The 23,693-nt window shown below is 42.3% G+C and overlaps 1 protein-coding gene across 5 annotated transcripts in view; it reads right to left on the bottom strand.

Annotated features, from left to right (window-relative positions):
* UBR3 (ubiquitin protein ligase E3 component n-recognin 3) overlaps window positions 1-23,693 on the bottom strand; it is a 242,138-nt gene that overhangs the window by 32,409 nt on the left and 186,036 nt on the right. For all 5 annotated transcript variants that reach the window (XM_075933593.1, XM_075933589.1, XM_075933590.1 and 2 more), the window contains one exon: window positions 8,360-8,460. In XM_075933593.1, coding sequence (XP_075789708.1) covers window positions 8,360-8,460 — 101 coding nt within the window. The remainder of the gene's footprint in view (window positions 1-8,359; window positions 8,461-23,693) is intronic.

Raw genomic sequence — 23,693 nt, 5'->3', positions numbered from 1 at the left:
ACCAAGAAGGTTCAAATGGTTTGCGGATCAGAGCCCAAAGCACTAAATTAAGCTAGAGCCAGAGGCCTTGTGGGTAAGTGTTCTGTATACCCTTTAGGAAGCAGTTGGTCATTGGGTGGGTGAAAACAGATTTGTCGCCAACGGACAGATGAAAAGCTGTTATGGCTGCAAGGTGAACCTTTAGGGAACTAAAAGAGAGCCCCGAATTTTTTAATTCTAGCAGATATTCTAAGATGGTAGGGTAGTGGTACTGTTGATGGATTTAAACATTTTTGTTCTATCCATAATGAGAATCTCCGGCACTTATATACATATGATATTCTGGTTGTTAACCTGCGACTGTTCAATAAGATTTGTTTGACCAGATCAGTGAACCTTGTTTCACTGAGGTGAACCACGGCTGGAGGTGAAGCATTTGTAGGCATGGATGATGAACTCGTCCGCTTTCTTATGTGAGGTGGTGAGGGAGCAGTGGGAGTTGCCATGGCCTTCTCTTGGACATCTGATGCAGGTAAGTGTACCGTGTCTGCCTGGGTTACGCTAGGGTGATGAGAATCACTGTGGCTGTGTCGAGTCTTATTTCGTTGATTACTCGATGAAGGAGCAGAATTGGGAAAAAAGTGTAGAGAAGCAGTGTGTTCCACGTTATTTTGAACACATCCCCAAGAGAGTGTAATGCCAGATAATATTGTGGACCCTTTTTGTTGGCACTGGTTGCAAACAAGTCCATTGTCAGAAAGCCCCAGCGAGTGAACGGCTGATGGAGGACTTTGGAGTCCATTTCCCATTTGTGATTGGAGTTAAAATTCCAGCTGAGGTCATCTGCTGTGACATTGTTCTTACTCAACAGGTATGAGGCTTGCCGGTGAATGTTGTGTGTGATGCACCATGTCCAGAGACAAACAGCCTCCCTGCATAGGCAATTGGATTGGACAGCTCCCTGCCTGTTGATGTAATGCATGGTTGATTGATTGTAAAGATCTGTACTGTGTTGTTGTGTATAGGTTGCAGAAAGTGCTGGCATGTGTAAAATACCGCTCTGAACTTGAGTATGTTTATGTGTAGGCTGGATTCCTGTGGAGACCACTGTCCCTGTGTTTTGAGGGAACCTGAGTGTGCTCTCCAGTCGAGGAAATGCATCTGTTGTGATGGTCACGGACGATGGATGCTTGTAGAAAGGGACTGCAATGCACAGGTTTCTTGGGTCTATCCACCAGTCCAGGGATTGCTTGACCCGGACTGTGACTGAAACTAGTTTATTGATATTGTGGAAACGTGGTCTGTATGCAGTCCTCAGCCACTGTTGCAAAGGTCTCATGTTCAGTCTGGCATATGGAAGTGGCCGCTGCCATGTGCCCTAGCCACTGGAAACATGTCCTTGTGGAGATTTGTGGACCTCATCTCAGCAGTTCAATCCAGTCCACAAATCTCTGCAAGGAACCACTGTTGAGGCAGAGAGGCCATAACCTCTATGCAATCCAGGTGGGCTGCAATAAATTCTATTGTTTGAACTGTTGGAGTTTGCACTTGGACATGGTCTGGAATAGTGATCTGGTTAGAGAAACTGACTTCTGCTTTTTGACTTGTGCATGATCTGATCAGGCAGTTGTCGAGGTATGGAAATATTGAGACTCCTTGTCTGTGGAGGTGAGCGGTGACCACAGCAAGCATGTTCAAACACACCCTTGGAGCTGTGGAGAGTCTGAAGGGAGGCACTGTGTACTGGAAGTGTGCATCATGAACTGCAAACCTGAGGCATTTCCTGTGTGCTGGTTGAATGGACACATGGAAGTAGGCATCTTGGAGGTTGAGAGTTGATAACTAGTATCCTTTGTTTAAGGCAGGGATTATTGTAGAGAGGGTGACCATCTTGAGCCATTGTGATTGTATATAATGGTTGAGCATTCTCAGGTTGAGGATTAGTCTCCATCCTCCCGACTTTTTTATTATGAGAAAGTAATGGGAGTAAACCCCTTTGCCTCTGTAGCACTGAGGCACAGATTCGATAGCTCCCAGATGGAGCAGGTGGTTGAGTGGGGATAAATGAAAATGGGATACAGTATCTGCCCTTTATAATATCCAATACCCATCTGTCCATCGTGATAGAGGACTACTGGGAGTAGAAGGGAGCCAGATGTCTGCAGAATAACTGGTAGGGATGTGGTTGCTTTAAACAGAGGTGCATTATACCTGACTCTCGACCTGAACTTCAAAATGTTTGCCTCAAAATCGAGGACTGAGATATAGATGGCTGGTCAGGAGTCTGTCTAGGAGTTGTTTGGCATTGCCTCCTTCTGTTGTCATTGTGCCTCTGTGGTAGGCTAAAAGGCATCGGTTTGCACCTCTGTGTAAAATATCTTCACTGCTTGCATTCTGTTGCAGGTACATGAATGCCAAGTGTCTTCAACCTGGCGTAGGAATATTTCAGTGAATGGAGGGACGACGAAGAGGAGGTCCTCCACTGTGACTTGCACTTTCTGGGGAAACCAGGATAAATGGAGCCATGAGGCTCTCCATTACCACAGCTGTTGCAATGGAGTGGGATGCAGTGTCAGAGGCATCCAAGTCAGCTTGTAGAGCTGTTCATGATATTAGAGTCCCTTTGTTTATATTAGCTCTGAACTGGTCTTTCTTCTCATCTGGAAGATTTCAATAAATTGCGAAAATTGCTCAAAAATGTGGCGTGTATATTTTGTGAACATCACCATGTACAGGCAGTCCCCGACTTACGTGGATCCGACTTACGTCGGATCCCTAGATACGAACGGGATGAGGCAACTCCCGCACATGCGCAGCAGCATTCCCGGGGCTCGCTCACCTGGGTCCTAGGATCCTCCTCCTCCTCGGGCCGGCTCCGACTGGGGTCCCGCAGAGCTGCCGGGCAGAGGAAAAGTGCCTCCCCACGCCCGCTGCCCCCCCCAACCCTCCTGCCAGCAACAGGCTGCCCCCTCCCCTGAGCAACAGGCTGCCGAACAGACAAAAGCAGCCTCTCTGCCCCTCCTCCCCTCTATACATGCCGGGCTCCCGGAGCGCAGCAGGGTCCCCGGGGCTCGCTCACCTGGGTCCTAGAATACACCTTCTCCTCCTCTTCGGCCGGCTCCAACTGGCCTCTGCCTGCAGCAGCTGGCCACAGGGACAGGGATCCCGCAGAGCTGCCGGGCAGAGGAAAAGTGCCTCCCCATGCCCGCTGCCCCCCCCCCCCCCCCCGCGGCCTCGCATCCTGCACGCCTCCCCCCTCCCCCCCTGCCAGCAACAGGCTGCCCCCTCCCCTGAGCAACAGGCTGCCGAACAGCAAACAAAAGCAGCCTCTCCGCCCCTCCTCCCCCCATACATGCTGGGCTCCCTGGGCAAACAAAGACTCCACCAAAACAAACAAAGTGCTGGCCTCATTGTGTTAGCAAAAAAAGGACCCTCCTCCTAGAACCCTGGGTGGTGTGTGGAAATAAAGCTATTAGCTCAAAGCATGGTGCAGAGCTGTTTGGTATTTGATGAGTTACTCCTTTAGTCCTGAGTTTGTCACAGGGACAGAAATAGATATGAAATCTTCTGAACAGGGGAACAGACAGCAAAACAAACATTAGAGGGGAGTTAACCTTTCCCTATGCTATCCAAAACTAAAAAAAATGTTTGGCTAGAGTTTCCCCTACAATATGTACCAGTTCCGACTTACATACAAATTCAACTTAAGAACAAACCTACAGTCCCTATCTTGTACGTAACCCGGGGACTGCCTGTAGTTCGAAATTCAGAGTCAAAGGGAAACGGAGGAATAGGCCTTCTTTCCCATGAGGTCCAGGCGCTTGTTATAAGGGGTGATTCTGGCAACATTCTGTTTACCTCTTTGACTAACTGCACCCATCACAAGGGAATTTGGTGATGGGTGTGAGAACAGCACCCTGTAGTACAACATAGTATTTACGGTCTGACCTCTTACAGATTGGTGGGGTTGTAACTGGTGTCTGCCAGATCACTCTGGCAGGGTCCATAGTGGCTGGGTCCACTGGATGCCAGCTTAGCAGAAGCGGAAGCAGGAAACATGTAGGATGCTAGTTAACTTGTTCTGGGTTTCAGGGAGGCTCAGTAGGGAGATTTCCAGCACATCTGCAACCCTCTTGTACAGTTCTTGAAATAAATGAAAATCATCTCTTGCTTTGGGAGGAGGGGGCATCAGGGGTCATCAGGCAACAAAGATGATATGTATGTGGATTTTGGGGGAAGAGGCAGAAATTTCCTTATCACTAGAACATGGTTCATCCTCCTCTTGGCATGCAGACCTGTCAAGGGAAGGTATCAACATGGCCCTTGATGGAACAGAGGTTGTGCCTGCTGTGGTTGCTGGGCTCTGTAGGGTACCTAGGGGTCCCAGTAGGGCCAGTTGACTGGCAGTGGCACTGGAGGTGGTAACCATTGTGGTGGGTGTCGTTGAGGTGCTGCCTGTTGCTGAGGCTGCTTTGGTGGAGAATACCTAGGTGTGGTGGTGCTGATGAGAGGCTTCTCATCTTCATCGCTAGACAATGGTGGGGGTGCCGAGCATGCAGGAGTGGAGTGAACCCGCTAGACATAGGTGTACAGTCTGTACCAAATAGCGGGTCATCAGCACAGATGTTACTCGCAGCTCTTCTGCTGTGGTGAAATGCTGCTGTGCCAAGGGTGGTATGGCTGATACTTGCGGTGCCAGCGGTGCCACATGCAGGGTCATCAGTGCTGTGTGCTTATGCTTTTTCAGTGCCAGAAGTGGCATGGGTGCTGATGGCACCAAGTGAGATCTTGGCTTCTTCAGTGCCTCAGGGGTCATGAAATTGGACTTTTGCCTGTCAGATGGTATTATCATCACGCCTATTTAACAGATGGGACACTAAATCACAGAGAAAGTTAAGTTCAAAAGTGTCTACCAACTGTGGTTGTCTAACTCCATGCATCCAGATCCTGATTTTTCAGAGTACTTAGCATGTATATGATATTTATATGTTCAAAGCATAGTTCTCCTTGACTTTATTACAGCTTTGAGTCAAATTTGACCATGCAGTCTCAAGTCAGGCACCCAGGAAATGTGAAACTTATGGTGAGTGAAAAGTCTGGCTTATGTGATATGCCCAACAATAAGAATACTATGGCAAAAAAAGGGACAGAATGCAATTCAAAAGAATATCATTCAATTCCTTATGCACAAGACCATCTTTTCTGTTTCTGCAGTCTCCTACTACATACATTATATAGCTGTCTACTTATACAACAAGCATGTCAGGGCTTCTACAGACTACATCATTTACTACACAATCTTGAAACATTCCACAAGAACTGTCTATTTTGTGTACTGTATGATGGCTGCATAAATGCTAGCTCAAAAGCACAAAAATTTGTGTTTTAAAACAGCAATATATTTCATCTCACATTGTAAAGATGAATTCACAATACCCTGAACATATAAAAAGTACTTTAATCTTAATCACAATGCCAAGCATGTCAAGCACATATTGGCTCTGCCCATCTTAGATTTTTTAGGTTTTTAAAATTCACAAACTGTTTCAGCAAATGAACACGATTTATTTTGTAGGTCATACTACATAGCAGGTGCACTCTACAAATACAACGTGTACCCTCTTACTCCTCTCTTAATAAACTGATGTGACTAGAGCCTGCAAATGTTCTGGCCTCCACTATTCAGCCTCTATAATAAAACACTTACTGGGTCCTTTTTTTTAAATGATGGATTCAGATCAATTTTCACTCTCTGAATGAAGAGATTGAACAGTATGATGATATTATTTTACCTTAATCAATGTAGGAATGAAAAAGATACCAATACAGTACAACAGTTAATAAAGTAATTAATGCAATTCCCAGAGCTAGACTTTAAGGGCAATATATGAAGTTTAGATTCTCCCTCTGAAGTGCTAATGTTCTCAAAGAAAACTATGATTGAATCCCAGAAAGGGATCTGAAGCTAGAAAGATTAATTGACACATTAAATACTTGAAGAATAAGGCAGCAATAGTTTACCCCAGGAACAATAATCAACTGTACAAATATTTTATGACTTTAAAATTGTCTTTGCTCTTCAAAGAAACGGTATTGCAATTAGATGCAATGGGAGCATAAAATCATCTCTGGCAAAAAAATTAGGAAAAAAACTTTATGTATTCTAAATATAGATTTTCTGTTCTTACAGCTCAGAAACTCCTGGGCCTAGGTTAAGCTTCATATGGCAATACCATTTTATTTTTATTAAACACTTTAGTTTAAAGAGCATTATTGGGATAAGAATATACAAGTTCTCACACTCCTCATGTCCACTCATACCATAATTACTGTGCTCTGAGAAGTTGGAGTAAGCTTGGGAAAGGAGCATGGTGAGATGTGGATTCTATTCTCAGCTCTACCACTGATCTACTGTGTGACCTTTGCAAATCACTTCACTTCTCTTTGTATCAATTTCACCTTAAGTATAATGGTCATCATGATTGTTTACTTTGTGAATTACATATGCATTACATAAGAGCTAAATATCATTATTATTGTATGTATAAATAACAAGAACAACAAATTTCACTGGAGCTCCCATCCCTGGATTTGGAAATGAGAGTCATGGAAGGCTTTCCTTCCTTCCTTGTTTAGTTTTTTTTATGAAACAATAATTACAAAAAAGTGGGGACTTTGGTTTTACCAATCCTATTTTTCCATCAACGTAATACTTCATAGACTGGAAAAGTGGGGGTGAGAACCCTTCTGAATAGGCTAAATGTTATGTGGTAGGTTCCTGGGCTATTTAATATCAATTTGCCTGAGGGGCCTGATCCAGTAGGCATCCTCTGGCCACACCTACGAGATTAGGTCCACACACGATTTAGGGTATGTTTAGGTATCCAATGTTAGCCCAGAATTAAGATACAGGATCAAGTCTAACCCCCCTACTATCTAAATACAAATCACAATAACCCAAGGCTTGGATACAGGGCCCCACATGGTGGAAGGGCAGAGCCAGAAGGACCTTACCTTCAGGGCATCCCTTATCCTGCCTTGCACCCGGGGTAGGCTGGGTGTTGGCTATCCCATCCCGACCTATTGCTTTGCAGCGTAGACAGAAACCTAGTGGACTCATGCTATGGGAATCCACCAAAGGTTTCTCAGAATCCCATGCACTGACTTTCTTTGTCCCCTGGACAGTCAAGTTTTCCCACACTGCATCACGAAGAGAGGGCTAGAGCAGCCACTTTTGGGGAGTATGTTAGGAAATCTGGGACTAGATGGTTGGACTCAGGCTGGCATAATGCAATGTAGATGTTGTAGATCCTGGAGCCCCAGACTGAGACCCAGGGGTCAACAATTCCTATCCTAAGAGTTAGGAATGAGTTTAGCTGCTATAGCCCTATGTTAACAACCCCAACATCTTCTAATTCAGTATCTACGAACCCTGAGCTTACAGAGTAGACAAGTTCTTCAGACTCAATGGCCTAGCTTCCCCTGGTGTGTAAATCAATGGGGGCTTCAGGGAGGAGATAGGCACCCAGGTGCCAAGAATTAGATAGCAATGCTCATGCTTAGGAGCAAAGTCACAGATGCCCAGGGAGTTTTTACTGAACAAGTAACCTGAGATGCCTACAGGGTTAGGTACCAGGTGAGCGCGAGTACTGTGGATCATGGTGCCTAGAATTGGGAGTTAAGCACATAAGTACTTCTGTGAATTGCATCCAAAATAAAAATACAAAATTGTGAAATCAAAAGTTTAAGTCACCTTGTTTATGGCTGTACATTGACTACCCATAAAATAAGCCATGGTCAAATGTCCTTTTTACAAATATAGATTGATTTCAAATAGCTTCAATTTTGATAACTAAGACCTCAGTTACCAAATGTCCATTTAAGAATTTATACCGAGTTATATTATATACTAACTCTATTGAAGTAGCTGCATTATTACAATTATCATCTTTGTATGTGACCACCTATTATACATGATTACTGCAATCTGAACTCTTAAATTCAAAATAAATTACTATTTTTCACCCTTAAGCACTCAGTTCAACTTGAAATACTGAGCTGCCCCTAGAGAGAGAGAGGAGATGAAGGTCATGCAGAGGTCACCTTTTTTCCAGTAAAAGAACTTAATAGTTTTTCTCAGGCTTCAGTTCTTTATTGTATTGGTTGACTGATAAGGTGAGAGAAAACAGGGGACACAGATAAGCCTGTCAAACCACAACAAAAGTTTCCGTTCAATGCCACCTTCTGCAGATAAGACAAAGTCACTATTTCAGAAAACACACCAGAAAAGCTCTGACTTCTTTTTTCTTTTTAGCACTACCATGACTGCGCACACAGTTATGTTTACAATAATCTAAATAGATGCATTTTTGCAGCATACCTTTGTGCAATGGTTGTGGCATGGTTAAAATCTGGATTAGCAAAAGGGAGGAGACATCTCTGTAAAGTACTGGAACCTCTGGTAATTCTTCACTGCTCATCCTGAAAAATTATTAAAATAATCACTTTTGACACTATAATCCACCTTTCAGTTCTACATTTTACTTTATGTTTTAATTTTAAATGTTTGTCATTGAAATATTATGAAATTGTAAGCTTTTGGAATTCTAATATCTGAACACTAATGGAAACAATTTCAAAAGCATGTTTTAGTCTACTGTGTTAATTTATGATAAAACATAATTTGAGGATCTGACTATTGTTACTTAAAGATTTCTAAAAGACTTAAAGATACAACTTACCTGCAACATTCAATGCATATCCTTAAATGCCTATGATCCACAAATTCCCAGTCATTCCCAAAAAACAATTTATAAAAACCTTTGCATTCTGGTAGGTAGTTTAGTTTGTTCCTCCTCAAAAGTGTTAGTATAGATCTACATATATACTTGCACACACATCACTACAGTATTCAAGATTAAAATTCTGTCCCACAGGATGAATTCTACTAAAAAACATTGAGATACTATAACAAGATTTTATCTTTCTTCATGAGATTGAATAAGTATTGAACTGCTATGTGTGAAGGCTTGAAAGGATTAGATTTTTATTGGTAAAATTATTGGCACACAAAAACCAACAAAAATATTTACAGCAACAATAATCAAAATTTACAGATAGCCAAAGAAAGAAAAATTCTGCTTAAGAATATAATTTGATTTAAGGAAATTTACGTTATATATTTACGTTATATATATGGTGATGGGGGCCCTTATGGAAAGATTCAATAAAATAATTTTATTTTACATCTATATTATCTCCTTTTCTTTTTGAAAGCTAACAATATAAACAGTGAGCACAAATTACCAAGGATAAATAAAGTCACTGTAAAACAGTGTTTTCCAACCTGTGGTCCACAGACCACTGAAGGATGGGGGGGGAGAGAGTGGCCACAGACTTTATCTAAGATCTCCAAAGAGGTCTGCATCTCCATTTGAATTTTTGGGGGGGTCTTCAAATTAAAAAATTGAAAACCACTGTTTTAAAAAATCCCAAACAGTATATGTGAACAGTTAAAATTCTAGAAAAGGCAATGAGGAGGTCAAATTTTCAAAAGCACCTAATACCATTTTGAAAGCGACACAAACATTTAGGAGCTTATGTCTCGATGAAACTTAGGAATGTAGGCTCCTAAATCACTTTGGCACTTTTGAAAATTTTACCTTTTATTTTGTCATTAGTGAGACAGATTTATAAAAGTTTCATTATGCTGGTGCCCTAAATCATAAACATGTCTTTTAAATAAATTTCTCACCTTAATCATTTTCTTCCAGAATCATAAATTCATTAAAAGAAAGAGAGAGAGAGAACGAACATGAATATGAACATGACTGGCATCTGAAGAAGTGGGCTATGCCCACGAAAGCTCATGATACCATCTACATGTTTTGTTAGTCTTTAAAGTGCTACCAGACTATTTGTTGTTTAAGTTTATCCTGTACAGACTAACTCGGCTACCCCTCTGAAACTATTAATTCTAATTGGTCATGTTCATATTTGCAAAGTTCTTTCCTTCAAAAAGCATCAGACGTCATTTCACATGAAACAGACAATTAGATCAAATGCCAATTCGGACATGATAAATTCATTAAGATTCCAATTTATGTAGTGACGACTGGTAACATCACAAAAAAGAATGGAAGACTCACCTTTTAAATGTGAGAACAAGTGAAATACTTGTCTAATTTATTCATTTCATATTAACTGGAGAAGTAAAGCTATAGGAAATGTCAAGGTTTTTGATAAGCTGCTTCAGTCTACGTCAAGCACTGCAGCACGTTAAGCACTTAAAAAGTGCTCTGTCATTCATTAGCAACCTAAGCAATTTCTTCATTATGACATTGAAACTACATTTATAAACTCTGTTTAGAGTATGGAAATTATCCATCCTGCTAATCCCCTATGCATATGAGAAAGCCTGATAAGTCTGAATTTCCAACGGATTTTACCACAGTAACAGCTAATGAAAAGCTAATTACTATAACTTTCCATGGTGCTGAAGCAAGATACCATAAAATGAAGCCATGCATACATTTTGAAAGCAGCCTATACAATACAGTAAGAAGAGGTAACTTCTAATATGTCCATAAAAGGAAAATTTGCTACTCAATTTCCTTTCTGGGACTGACCTCTCCTCCATTTCTAGTCAACTGGGCAGCATGTCTCTGGCAAAACATGGGCTGGAACTTGCAGCAAGTGTGGAAATACTCCACTTTCCCCATCTGTGGCTCCTGAGAGAGTCTCCAAGTGCAAAGCAACTCTTAATCTGTAGTTTACTCCAATGTGGCCTGTTCTGTGACAATGAAGGGAAAAGGAAACAAAGCTACCCTATGGGTGGTCCATCAGGGATCAAAGCCCCAGAAATATTGGTCTTCAAAGGAGAGAAGAGAATGACACTGGGGAAGGGGAAGGGGGAAAGGAAAAAAAGGAAAATATTTTGCACCCACCCCAAATAAGATTTAAAAGTTAGGATTTGAAATAAATAAGGGCTGAATGCTAAACAAAGGCTCTGTTTGCTCTGTCAGGGGCAATCTGATGCAAGGGAACAAGTGTGGCCAAGCACAGAAGCTTCCCTCAATAAGGACAAGCCTATACATCTTTTAAATTCTACTCTTTGTATTGGGCACCGCAAAGGACATAAAACAACTTTATGTTGTTGCCATGTTATTAATTTTTGTGGGCTTTTGTAGCAGGTCAGTTTTTCATTTGATGAGAAATTGGTAACACAGTTGAATATTTTCTAATATGATTTATTTACAAAATGTTCCTAAACTCATTTCCCTGAACAGAGGTGGGATCACAGAGTTCATATAAGCAACTGTCATTTGCAGAATCCTCAACTCATACATTACTGTCACTCTTTCTCTCTCTCATGCAGTCTGCAAACTTTGTTCCCTCTTCCTCAGCCCTGAGTTTTACCCCGGGAAACTCAAATGCAAACTTTTCATTAAGTACCATACTGTCTCAAAAAGTAGCTTGGCCATTAATCTTCCTTTTGTGCAGCTTCTTTGCAACACACAGGAAATAGGCAGAAAAGGTTTGACAGTCCACCCAGGCAAAGAAACTTGCACAGTTCTCTTAACAACTACCTGGGTGCACCTACTGTATAGAGGAACTTCATAACTTTCTTTGGACAGTTCCATCTTGAGTGCCCATACCAATGAGACATTTCATCCTAGACATTAGCACTGTTTCCAGAACATTTTATCTGTCAATATACCAATGACAGAAGATTAAGCCAATCTAAATAATTCAGTTTAAAGCAACATTCCTTTTTATCCCTGATTTGGGATTGCTGTCCAACTAGGTGGTAAAGTGATGATCAACAACATACCCCTACTGGTTCAGCAGAGACTGCACAGAAACTAGCATAGCACCACCAACAACTTTAACACAAAAGCTCCATCATTTATTAGACACAGCTTTTTTGCTTCATAGAATAATTCACATATTTTAAGTTCTTTTGCACACTGAGTAATCTTGCTTAATATTTCTCTCACACATAGCACTTCAATTGTGGATGACTAACCTGACGCTGTATTAATCCTTGTCTAATTGTCTAAGTTTATTTATTTGTATGAAAAGTTGCATACAATGATCTGTGTTCTATAGAAGATTTAAAATCAAGACAACTGAGGGGGTGAAAAAAGTCTATACATTTCTCCTTATTTGTTCTTGCACAATAAATCACCTTTCCATTCGAATCTGCAGACCAATCAGATGCTTCCTTTCTACAGGAAAATCCAGTAAAAACAGAGGAGTAGCACTGTGTGTATCCTGACATGCAAAAAGTCCGAGCTCTGGCAGAACAACTAAATTCCAGAGCCATGACAATTCCAGAGCCATGAATTCCTGACCAAAAATTCCCTGGTGTTATCCTGATTCTGACTAAAAAGAGGACAGTTTACTCAAGCACTCAATGAGGCATCACCATTTTGGGGTTATCATAGAATCATAGAATAATAGGACTGGAAGGGACCTCGAGAGGTCATCGAGTCCAGCCCCCCGCCCTCAAGGCAGGATCAAGCTCCATCTACACTATCCCTGACAGATGTCTATCTAACCTGTTCTTAAATATCTCCAGAGAGGGAGATTCCACCACCTCCCTTGGCAATTTATTCCAATATTTGACGACCCTGACAGTTAGGAATTTTTTCCTAATGTCCAATCTAAACCTCCCCTGCTGCACTTTAAGCCCATTACTCCTTGTCCTGTCCTCAGAAACCAAGAGGAACAAATTTTCGCCTTCCTCCTCGTGACACCCTTTTAGATATTTGAAAACCGCTATCATGTCCCCCCTTAATCTTCTTTTTTCCAAACTAAACAAGCCCAGTTCATGAAGCCTGGCTTCATAGGTCATGTTCTCTAAACCTTTAATCATTCTTGTCGCTCTTCTCTGTACCCTTTCCAATTTCTCCACATCTTTCTTGAAATGTGGTGCCCAGAACTGGACACAGTACTCCAGCTGAGGCCTAACTAGTGCAGAGTAGAGCGGCAGAATGACTTCACGAGTTTTGCTTACAACACAGTTATGCCTCATTGAGGTACCGAGACCCTCATCAATTATGGATGCAGATCTTGGTATAGATTCAGGCTGTTGGCAACAGTGCAACTACATACAGATGTGCACACCATTATTTATAGTATTTTTTGTACTTAATTTTCCTATACATTTCCTATAAAATCTACATGTTGATATATAAATTAGTGCCAGTTGTGTGAAAGAAAACCAAGCTAAAAGTGTAAGTCAGGAGATTTTAATTCTAAATTTGTATTTATTTAAAGAAAATTAGCATTATAGAAGAACTGCAAAAATACAATGCAATGTTGCTTGTGTTTTGTAGACTATTTACAAAATTGAAAAAGAAAAAAACTCATTAACTAACGTCAAGTATCAGAGGGCTAGCCGTGTTAGTCTGAATCTGTAAAAGCGACAAGGAGTCCTGTAGCACCTTTTAGACTAACAGATGTATTGGAGCATAAGCTTTCGTGGTCAAAGACCCACTTTGTCAGATGCACGCATCTGATGAAGTGGGTCTTTGCCCACGAAAGCTTATGCTCCTATACATCTGTTAGTCTATAAGGTGTTACAGGACTCCTTGTCATATTTACTAACTAACTATAAAAATAATCTCCTGACAAAAATGTTTTCAATTAAAATACTGAAATAAATAAATCCACAATGTTGCTATGAAGCTTTTTTTTTTTTTTATACAAAGAACTTGAATGAACAAACTCTGACACAGAACAGGTTTTGCTAGTGTTTGTTATTGTCTGAAGAGCAGAAATTGCACAAGTGAACAAATCAGTGTTGAATTAAAAGGTTTTCATCTGCTGGGACACTGTCATTATGTTGTTTGAAATGAGTACAAGCAAGTGGAGGCTATTTGGATCTTTTTCTTTTATTAAAAGATATTTTCCTACTGGGAGATTCCTGACCTGGGAAAGATGATGACTTTATATTATTAAAATGCTCAGACAGACTCAGAATGGCAGAGTACAATCCATTCCTAAGACTGCGCTGATATTTCTCCACCAGCCTTTTAACCTTGTGAAGGTTATTGTTAAGAACTGTAGTAACTCTCAGTCCCATTCTGTTGAGTTCTCACAACTGTATCCGAAAAAGATGCACTTTCAAAAACCCCTGTGAATTGTGAAGCATCTTCAGATCACACATACTGAATACATCACAGTTCACTTGAAGATTGTATTTATTTCTTCAAATCCCAAAACTGTAATTACAGGAGCCCACAAATTAAAATCACAAAATAATGCAAAAGGATTGGCTGCAATTTTATCCTTTGCCACCCTTCCCTCAACAGCTCTACCAGAGAAATAAGATGGGCTTTGCAGTGTGATAAATAGGTTACCAATCCACATTCCAGAGGACTAAGGCCATAACAGTCCAGAAGTCAGGAACCTTTCACAGAATGCCCAGCCAATAGCTTCCTTTTATTTCTACCGAGAGAGCTCCAGCTTGAGTTACTCTGCTGATTTGAACTATGGTACTATGTCATGATGAGAAAGGGACTCCCTCAGGCATACTGCTCCTGAACCACCTTGGGTTTTACAGGTTAAAAGCAACACCTTGAATTCTACCCATATTGTATAATGGAGTAATCAAGGTGGAGTTCCTTTTGTATGGCTGTTCAAATTACACAGAAGAGGTACAAGAACACCTGGAAAACACGAAACTGTCACCACTAATTATTGTAAATATTTAGAAAACCAGGAAACATCAGTTTCAAAAGTAAGAAATCTATTTTACCACCAGCTGCATCTATACCACTTATCTCAGAGTTTCTGATTTCAATATTTAGTGTGGCCCACAGCTTCATAATAACTAATAGTTCTCAGTTCCATAAAAAGGCTCAGTGAAACCTCTACAGGTTCTACAGGGTGTGCTTGCCAAGTCACAGATATGGACTCTCTCAACTGACTCCAAAACTCTAATAGTATCCACCCTTAGCCAAATCTCCCTCTTCTACCCTAATACCTCCGCAATGATATAGGTAATCCTTCATCTGTGATGCCCATGGCTAAACTTTAATAGTAATAAATTCTACACAAGCTACACCTACAACACCTTTTGCAGGGCAAAGGGCTATTCATGACTGCTTGTAGAGATCAGCACTGAAATTCTACTATACAGAGAAAACTTTAGAATAGTAACTTTCAAGCATTCTTCATGCAGAGCATATTGCACTAATCCAATCCTGATGTCACACACAGGCATAAAACAAGGTCCACATCCAAGAGAAAAAGCAGCAAGTGCTTAACTAGAAGATGGCCTGGTCATTAAAATGCTTTTCCTAAATATCATTAATTCTAACAGTCACGGTCAGTCATCCAAGGTCAGTTTTGAAGACCCACAAGCTTTTTATTCCCCAGAATTCAATTTTCTGGCAGTGGTGAGACCAAATCTTTAGCGATAGTGATAGGGGAGAAGCACTAAAGGTACGTCTACACTTACACCCTAGTTTGAACAAGGGATGCAAATGTAAGCGACCGAAATTGCTAATGAAGCAGGGATTTTCTGAGGAGTAACGGGGTGCGAATCATCCTCCATTCCTTTTTTACCAGAAATCATGCAACAGACTCCAAAGTAGAGGGCAGAAAGGGACAGTAGTGGAGCATCCACAGGGAAACACATCTCGAAGAGCCATCATTACTGCACAGGGTGAGTGACTTCGTCTCCTTCGAGTGATGTCCATGTGGGTGCTCCACTCAGATGAATAAAAAGCAGTATCCACCGCTGTAGAGGTAGGACTTTGGAGTCATCTATTGGCAGAGGCAAGGACAGCATCGCTCATGGAGGTAGTAGGTACTGGTCCTTGCAGTAACACATAAAGTTGCACAAAAGTACATGCAGAAGATCAAGTAGCCCCCCTGCAGATGTCGACTAGTGGACACTGTATAGAAAGGCAGGAGATGCAGCCATCATTTGAGTGGAGCGTGCTGTGACCACTTGTGGTAGTTCCTTGTTTTTGAGTCTAAAGCAGGTATTTATGCAAGTTGCTATCGACCTGGATATTTGCTGTGTGGCGACGGCTGTTCCTGCTGGGACCAGACATAGATATAAAAAGTCTGTTAGATTTTCTAAAGGATTTTGTTCTATCTATATAGAATGTGATAGCCCTTTTTGTATCAAGAATATGTAGTACTGCCTCCCTCGGAGAGCCATGCGGCTTATAGTAGGAGATAAATGGGCTCATTCACATGAAAGTCAGAGGGAGTAAAAACTTCGGATGGGGTCTAAGAATAATCTTATCTCCAGCTAAGAGAGTATATGATGGATCCATCATAAGGGCTGCAATTTCGCTTCCTCGTCATGTCGATGTGATCGCGATGAGGAAAGACACTTTCACAACCATGTGTTACATTAAGGCCATCACTAAGGGGTCAAAAGGAGGTCTTGTTAAGGAGTCTAACACAAGGGTCAGTTCCCCAGGTGGGTCAAGTGGACATATGTGGGATCGTGCTTTTGGGAGACCTGCTAAGAACCGCTTAGTGATGGGATGGGTGAACACTGAAACAACATTCACCGGCTCGTGGAAAATGACGATGGCTGATAGATGGGACTCTTATGGAGCTAATGGAGTGTCTCACATCACTGAGGTTCATCAAATATTCCAACATGGTAGGTACTGGGAAAGTATGTGCTTGTAGACTGCATTGGCTGCACCATTCCTGAAACCTCTTCCATTTATTTTGATAGGTGTACCTCATGGAGGAGCAGCAACTGCGGAGGAGGAACTGTTTTACTCTCTGGGAGCAGGTAAATTCATCATTCTGGAACCATTGAATAGCCAAGTAATAAACTTCAGACTCTGAAGCTTCGGGTGATGTGTTTGCCCCTTGAGTTGAGTTAATGATTGAGGACTGATGGGGAGTTGAACGGGTATGGCGACTGACAGGTAATGGAGGTTCAGAAACCAGTGTTGTCTTGGACAATATGGTGTTATTAAGATGACCTTTCCTCAGTCCTCTCAGATCTTGCAGATTACCTTGGGGATCAGGGAGAGTGTATATGAAAGAGGAGCTGTCCATGGTATGGTAAACGCATCCCCTATGGAGGGTTTGCCCTATCCCTCTCGGGAACAGAAGTGATGGCATTTGCGGTTGATTTTTGTGGCAAAGAGGTCTATGACTGGGAATCTCCATTGCCAAAAAATGGGTAAAATGATTGTCAGCCTGAGTTCCCATTCGTGGTGTTGGCAGAAATGTCTGCTCAACTCAACTGCTCTGGTATTCTGCTGGCCTGATATGTACATTGCTGTCTGTGTAATGTTGTTCTTGATGCATCAGTTCCAGAAGTTAATGTCTTGGTGAGCATGATTGGGTACCCCCGCCTGTTGATTTAATACAGCAGGGAGTGTTGTCCGTGAGGACATGTATAGTATGGTCCTGGATCAGTGGCAAAAAATAGAGACAAGAGTTGTGGCCTGCTCAAAGTTCTAAGATATTGATGTGCAGCCTCATCTCTCGTTGTGACCATCTGCCTTGCACTATGCAGTACCCGCAGTGGGCTCCCCAACCTAGAAGGAAAGCATCTGTAGTGATTACCTGTAAGGGGACTACAGATAGAAGGTTTTGTGGGCAGGTCCACCATCACAGCAATGTGAGCACTTGTGGTGTGGGCGTAACAAGCTTGGTGAGGCTGTGTCGACTGGGGATATACACAGATGACAGCCAGGCTTGTAGGCATCTTATGTGGAGTCTCTCCAAGGACACCACAAAGGTTGTGGCTGCCATATGTCCTAGGGCCTCTAAACATATTCGGATAGTTGTCACCAGGGACTGTAAAGAAGTTTGAACAATGTTGCACAGTGTTTTGAAACAGCTCAGGGGGAGAAATGCCCTGGCCATGTAGAATGTAAAAGCATTCTGATTAATTTTATTCCTAGGCGGGGTCCAGAGTAGATTTCTGTACATTTATTAAAAGACCCAGCCGGGTAAAAGTGTCTCAAGTAAGGTCTGTCAATCATTGTGTGTTTTTGGGAGGATCCTTCGATTAAGCAACCATTGAGGTACAGGAGTATGACTTCTCCCTGCTTTCTGAGGAAGGCTGTGACTACTGCCAGGGTCTTGGAGAAGACGTGTGGTGCTGTCGATAGTCCAAAAGGAAGGACTCAATACTGATAATGATTCTTGCCTACCATAAACTAGAAGAACCTTCTGTGCACTGGATGTATTGTTATATGAAAGCACACATCTTGAAGGTTGAGGGATGAGAACAAGTCCCCTTCGTCCAGTGCTGGGATGATAGTTCCTAGCATTGCCATCCTGAATTTGTTGTTGCATACAAATGTGTTGAGCTTCTTCATATCTAAGATTGGTCTCCATCTCCCTGTCTTTTTCCAACATGAGGAAACAGTTGTAATAGAACCCTCTTTCATGAAACTCTGGTGAAACTCGCTCTATAGACCCTAAGCTGAAGTTTTTGAGCTTCTGCTTGTAGAAGAGGCTCATGAGAGGGGACCCTGAAGAGGGACGGGAAAGGGGGTATACACAGGAACAGGATGGTGTAACCAGTTCTTAAAATCTTAAGGACCTATTAGTCTGTAGTGATGAGGGATCTATGATGGAAGAGGTGGGTGGTGTTGTAAAGCAGAATAGCAAAATAATGTAACAACTCCACAGTTGTGTAACAAATATGTAACAATCCAACTGCTAAGTATTGTAACCCAATTAATGCAGATGTAACATCCAATATGAGCCTCTAATGTATCACCTTGAACAGTGCATGTAAATGATACAGGACTGGAATATCTGAATGAATATACATCCACTCATGTTTATAAATGTAAAATCTATGTGAAACCAATCCATATATGTAAACATGTCCTATTTCAAAATGGAGTCCAAAACTCCATTTTAAGTTGAGAATTCTACTGACATCCATTTTAAGTTAAGATCTTGTCACGTATTAAAGCTACCTGTATATCTAGCTGTTAGAATTTAAAATTCAAGCTAGTATACCTGTTGACATTTGAATAATCTATAAATATTCATAAGCATCTTATGTCGGCCAATGATTTTAAAACATGCTGTTAAGCATCTTTTCTAAGCCAATTAGATCATACCACGGAACCTAATGAATTTGCATGAACCCAGACTATTTAAGTTTCTGCCGCGCAGCAGTTGCTGTCGCGTCGGGTCTTCGTCAGGATAGGCTTAGCTTAGGTTAAGAGAGAGAGAAAGAGAGCATGCAAGTGGTCCTGTAAAGATATTCTTCTAGAGAAGCTAGCGGAAGGCTATGCTACCTCTATTTTATATAATATAGTATTTTCTTGAGTCAGGCTGCCGGAAGGCCAGACCTCCTCAAATAGATTAGTTAGGTTAGTTAGTTTAGTATTTTAGTTAGATTAGTTCCCGTCATCGAGTCTGTACGTCAGGCTGCGTCAGTCCACGCATGTCGGCCGTCGTCGTGTCTGTACGTCGGGCGCATCGGGATTAGTTTAAGGTTTTATTTTTAGGTTAGGTTTAGGATAGATAGGATCCAGAGTTGTCCATTGCTTGATCCAGTCGCACCGAAGCGCGAGAAGAGGCGTTGAGGACCAGAAATTCTGCGGAAGGCGAATCGACCATCTTCAATCTCAACTCCTGCTTCGAGGGATCACCTTGGCTGTTCCTCTCCTGCGGCTTCCAATTAGCCAAGGGATTGAAGGTCGCCAAGTGTCAGGATCATCCGTCGAGGGACGCCTGATAGTTCCTCACTTGAGGCTTTAATTAGCCAAGAGGTCATAGGTCATCAGCTACACCCCAATCGCCCTCTGCGTCGTAGACTCTGTAAGTTAGTTACGGAACCTTTGGGGGACTGCCCCTCAAATTTTCTTCAAGGCACTGTTTGTTAAACAATATAGTCTTGTGGTTTTCACTGAAATTTCGGTCTTAAGTTTTTATTTTATACACGCCTAACATCCCTGAGAAATTATATACTCTCCGGTGATTAGATACAGAGTGAGAGTCGCACCTAAGATACCATCCCTAGCGGATGAGACCAGGGTACGGTTACAAAGTATCCATCTGGAGTAGCTAGTCTACATGACACTTCTCCATCTGTTCAAAGATTACTGTAACATTGTACACAGGATGGAGGGAGTGGTCACTCATACCCTCGACCAAAGCTTCAAATTTACTGCTTGGGAGGCATGGAGTGGGACATGGATATGGGCTGGGCATGCTGTGCCCTTCTATTCGGCCTTTGCTGAGATTTGTTGTCAAACAGCCTCTGGCACTGCCTTTGAGGGGACGTATCTGTTGTCCTCTGGTATGGTGTATATCTCTTCCTCTTATTGAGCAGTGTGTACATTCCAAGTGTCCAGAGTGTTGTACACGAATCTTTCATCGAATGGAGTACTTCATCTGTTTTGGCTGTAAATATTTGAGCCCTGTCAAAGGGCAGATCCTCCACTTTAGTCTGCAGTTGCCTGGGAACACCACAGGACTGCAGCTAGGAAGCTCAGCGCATCATGATCACCTTTGCCGTGGACCAGGCCATCGTGTCTGCTACATCCATCGACACTTGAAGCATCATATGGGCAATGGACTGGCCCTCTTTCATGATGGACTGCAGTTGTGGCCTCTTTTGTTCCAGGATAGCGGTTCCCAAACTTTTCCAGATGGGGACCCATTTTGACAATTCAGAAAGACTTGGTGACCCAGAGCAATTCAAAAAATGTGTGAATGGCTCCTTAAGAGCCACCTGGGGAGACACCTGGCGACCCTTTTGAAATGTAATGGTGACCCATATTTGGGTCCTGACCCATAGGTTGAGAAACCTTGTTCTAGGAGGTCATTGAGCAACTCTTGAAATTGGATGTAATTGGAAGAGTTGTCGTAATTGGCCAGGAGGGCTGTGTAGTTGGAAATTCGAAACTGGAGTATGACTGAGGAATAGACTTCCCTCCTGAAAATGTCTACTCTTTTGTGCTCCTTGTCCTGGGGAGCTGACTTATACATACTGCGGTTGTCTAGATTGGTGGCAGACAGAATCAATAACCAAAGAATATGGCTGCCAGTAAGAAAACAGAAAATCCACGTCCTTCACTGGGACAAAATATTTTCTGCTGACTCTGCAGTTGGTGGGTGGGATAGAGGCCAGTGTTTGCCATAAAGCCTCCAAGGGCTTTATGATGGCCTCATTTATCAGTAATGCAATCTGGGAACACGTGGAAGGTTGTAAAATTCTTAATAGTTTGTGCTCATTTTCTTGCACCTCCTGTAAGGGTATGACTTGTGACTGCACTACTGCTTTGAAAAACCTCTGAAATTGTTTCAGGTCGAACATCTGGGGAGGATGAAGATTGCTAGAAATGGAACTGCTAAGTCCTACTGAGGTATATCATCGTCCTCCTCTCTACTGTCCTATGGTTTGAGTCATGACTGATGGTCAGGGCGGGGATGAGCTGGAGAGGACTGAACCATTTGTGGGGGAGATTTTTCTGAGATGCGCATCAGGGTAGGCATGGTTGAGTGTCAAGATCGGTGCTGATGAGGAAGTTGAGAGCTCCATGGTTCCCAGTGTGACCACTGAGGTTGATATTGTTGGGGTAGATATGGCCATGGGTGGTTGAGGCAAGTGGTATGAAGGTCTGTGCCTGCTTAAGAGCCACAAGCTCACTGAAGCCATTGGTGAGAAATGCTGTGAGGAAAACCAACTGTCCTGTCCTGTGCCAGGTTCAGTACCCAGAGATGTTGGGAGTAGGAGAGGAGATGTTTTCAGAAGAACGTCGGTACAGCTAGGTTCCACAATCCTAGGGAAATGGGGAGGCATTTTATCAGTTGGGCACTGGTGAGGAGGGTACCAATGATGGCGGTATCCACTGCCAATACTGTGCTTCCTTCTGTTTTGACTTTGGCAACTGCAGTACGGAGGGATGTTTAGGTGCCATTGGGTGCTGAGAGTCCAGTAGTTGCGGTGCCATGGTATCTTTCAGCCCTAGCGGAGGTGGCATACTCATGGGCGCCAGTGCTGACGTGGTGTCTTTTGGGTTCCAGCTTGGCTCCCTTGGTCAGTGCCACCTTTCATTTATGCGCCATGTTGGATGTTGACGGCATTAGAGAGTGCCTGGCATGTGAAGCAGATGGCATGACAAGCAGGGAACGTGCCAGAAAGGACTTGTATGAATCTCTTATGGGCAATGGGTTAGCCCTTTTTCTCAGTATTACAGGTTCCAAGGGGGCTGTTTTGGCTTCTGGTGGTTGAAGAGATTTCTGCCAGAGCAAATTCTTGAGCCTCATCTCGCAGTCCTTACTGGCCCTGGCAGTCATACTTGGACAATGTGTGCACTTCTGCACCATATAGCCTTTGTCTAGGCACTTTATACATGAGGCGAGCCCATCTGAGGTGGGCACTGAGTCTCTGCAGGGGAGCCTGGCATAATGCTGATTGAGGCTAAGAACTTGGAGCGGAGCCAATCAAAGGGAGAAAAACGAGGGAGTAACTTTAAAAAAAAACAAAACTATAACTAACGCACACTACTAACTCTAAACTGAATAAACGACAGCAACTAACTGTGTATTTCTATCTTTTTCTCAGCTGAAGAGAGCACAGCTGGAAACTGTCTTCTACTGAGGATGTCAGAAAAGGAACTAGGGGAGTTTGTGCCATGCAAGCAGCTAATGGACAAAAACAGTGCGAGACAGCTACTGCTCATGCACAGTACAGGAAGGCAATGCTAGACTAAAAATCTCTGATCACCAGTGTAAGGATGCACAGACACCTGAGTTGAGCACCCACAGGGACACCACCCACAGATGAGACCAACCTTTCCCACCACTCTCAGCACTGGTGGTAGCAGATCCTTCCCATCCCCTCTCAGGCTATGTCTACACAGTTTGTTTTTTGCGGAAGAGGAAATGCAAATGAAGTGCTCATTTGCAAATCTTGTGCTCTCATTTGCATATTCTCTTCCGAACTTTTTTGCAGGAAGAGGCTTTTGCGAAAAAACCCACAGCATAAACAGGGCTATTTTTCGGAAAAAAACTCTTTTGCGCAAGATCCCTTATTCCTCAAAAAATGAGGTTTACAGGATCTTGCGCAAAAGGGTTATTTTTCCAAAAAATAGCCCCGTCTACACTGCAGGTTTTTTTCGCAAAAAGCCCTCTGCAAAAAGGATCGGAAGAGAATATGCAAATGAGAGCACAAGATTTGCAAATGAGTGCTTCATTTGCATTTCCTCTTCCGCAAAAAACAAGCAGCGTAGACATAGCCTCAATGAAAAGAGGCGACAAGGCAGAGATTGAGGACAAGTAGAGAAATAAGTCTGCACAAGGGAGGTGATATACAGATTTTACTACCACAAAAATAGCATCAATTCAAAATCTGGACGCCCTTGAAAATCATTTAAGTAAGAGAAAATATTAAATAATTGCCTTAATTGTTCTAATAGTATAGTTTTTTTAATTGGTCTCCTAACAGACCTCCCTATTACTTAGCTTTTCAAATCTCTCAAAAGTCTGGAAGTAAAAGTAGGTCTTGCAGTGTGCCCAAAAGAACAACAAATTCTGGTTAACTCAGACCAGGACATTCATGACTTTTCCTTAACCTGCTTGTTCTGCCTCCTCCATTTGGTTATGTATCATCTTTCCATGCACAGACCTCCATGCCTTCCTCCATGCTGTTCCACAATACGTGTTATTTATTGCTAGATATCTGGGGATTTTCCATTAATTTAATTTTTAATTTTTCTTTTAAATAAACATTCAGA

This window comes from Pelodiscus sinensis, chromosome 7 (genome assembly GCF_049634645.1).
Source record: "Pelodiscus sinensis isolate JC-2024 chromosome 7, ASM4963464v1, whole genome shotgun sequence".
Taxonomy (NCBI): domain Eukaryota; kingdom Metazoa; phylum Chordata; order Testudines; family Trionychidae; genus Pelodiscus; species Pelodiscus sinensis.
This window is presented reverse-complemented; position numbering and strand designations above follow the sequence as displayed.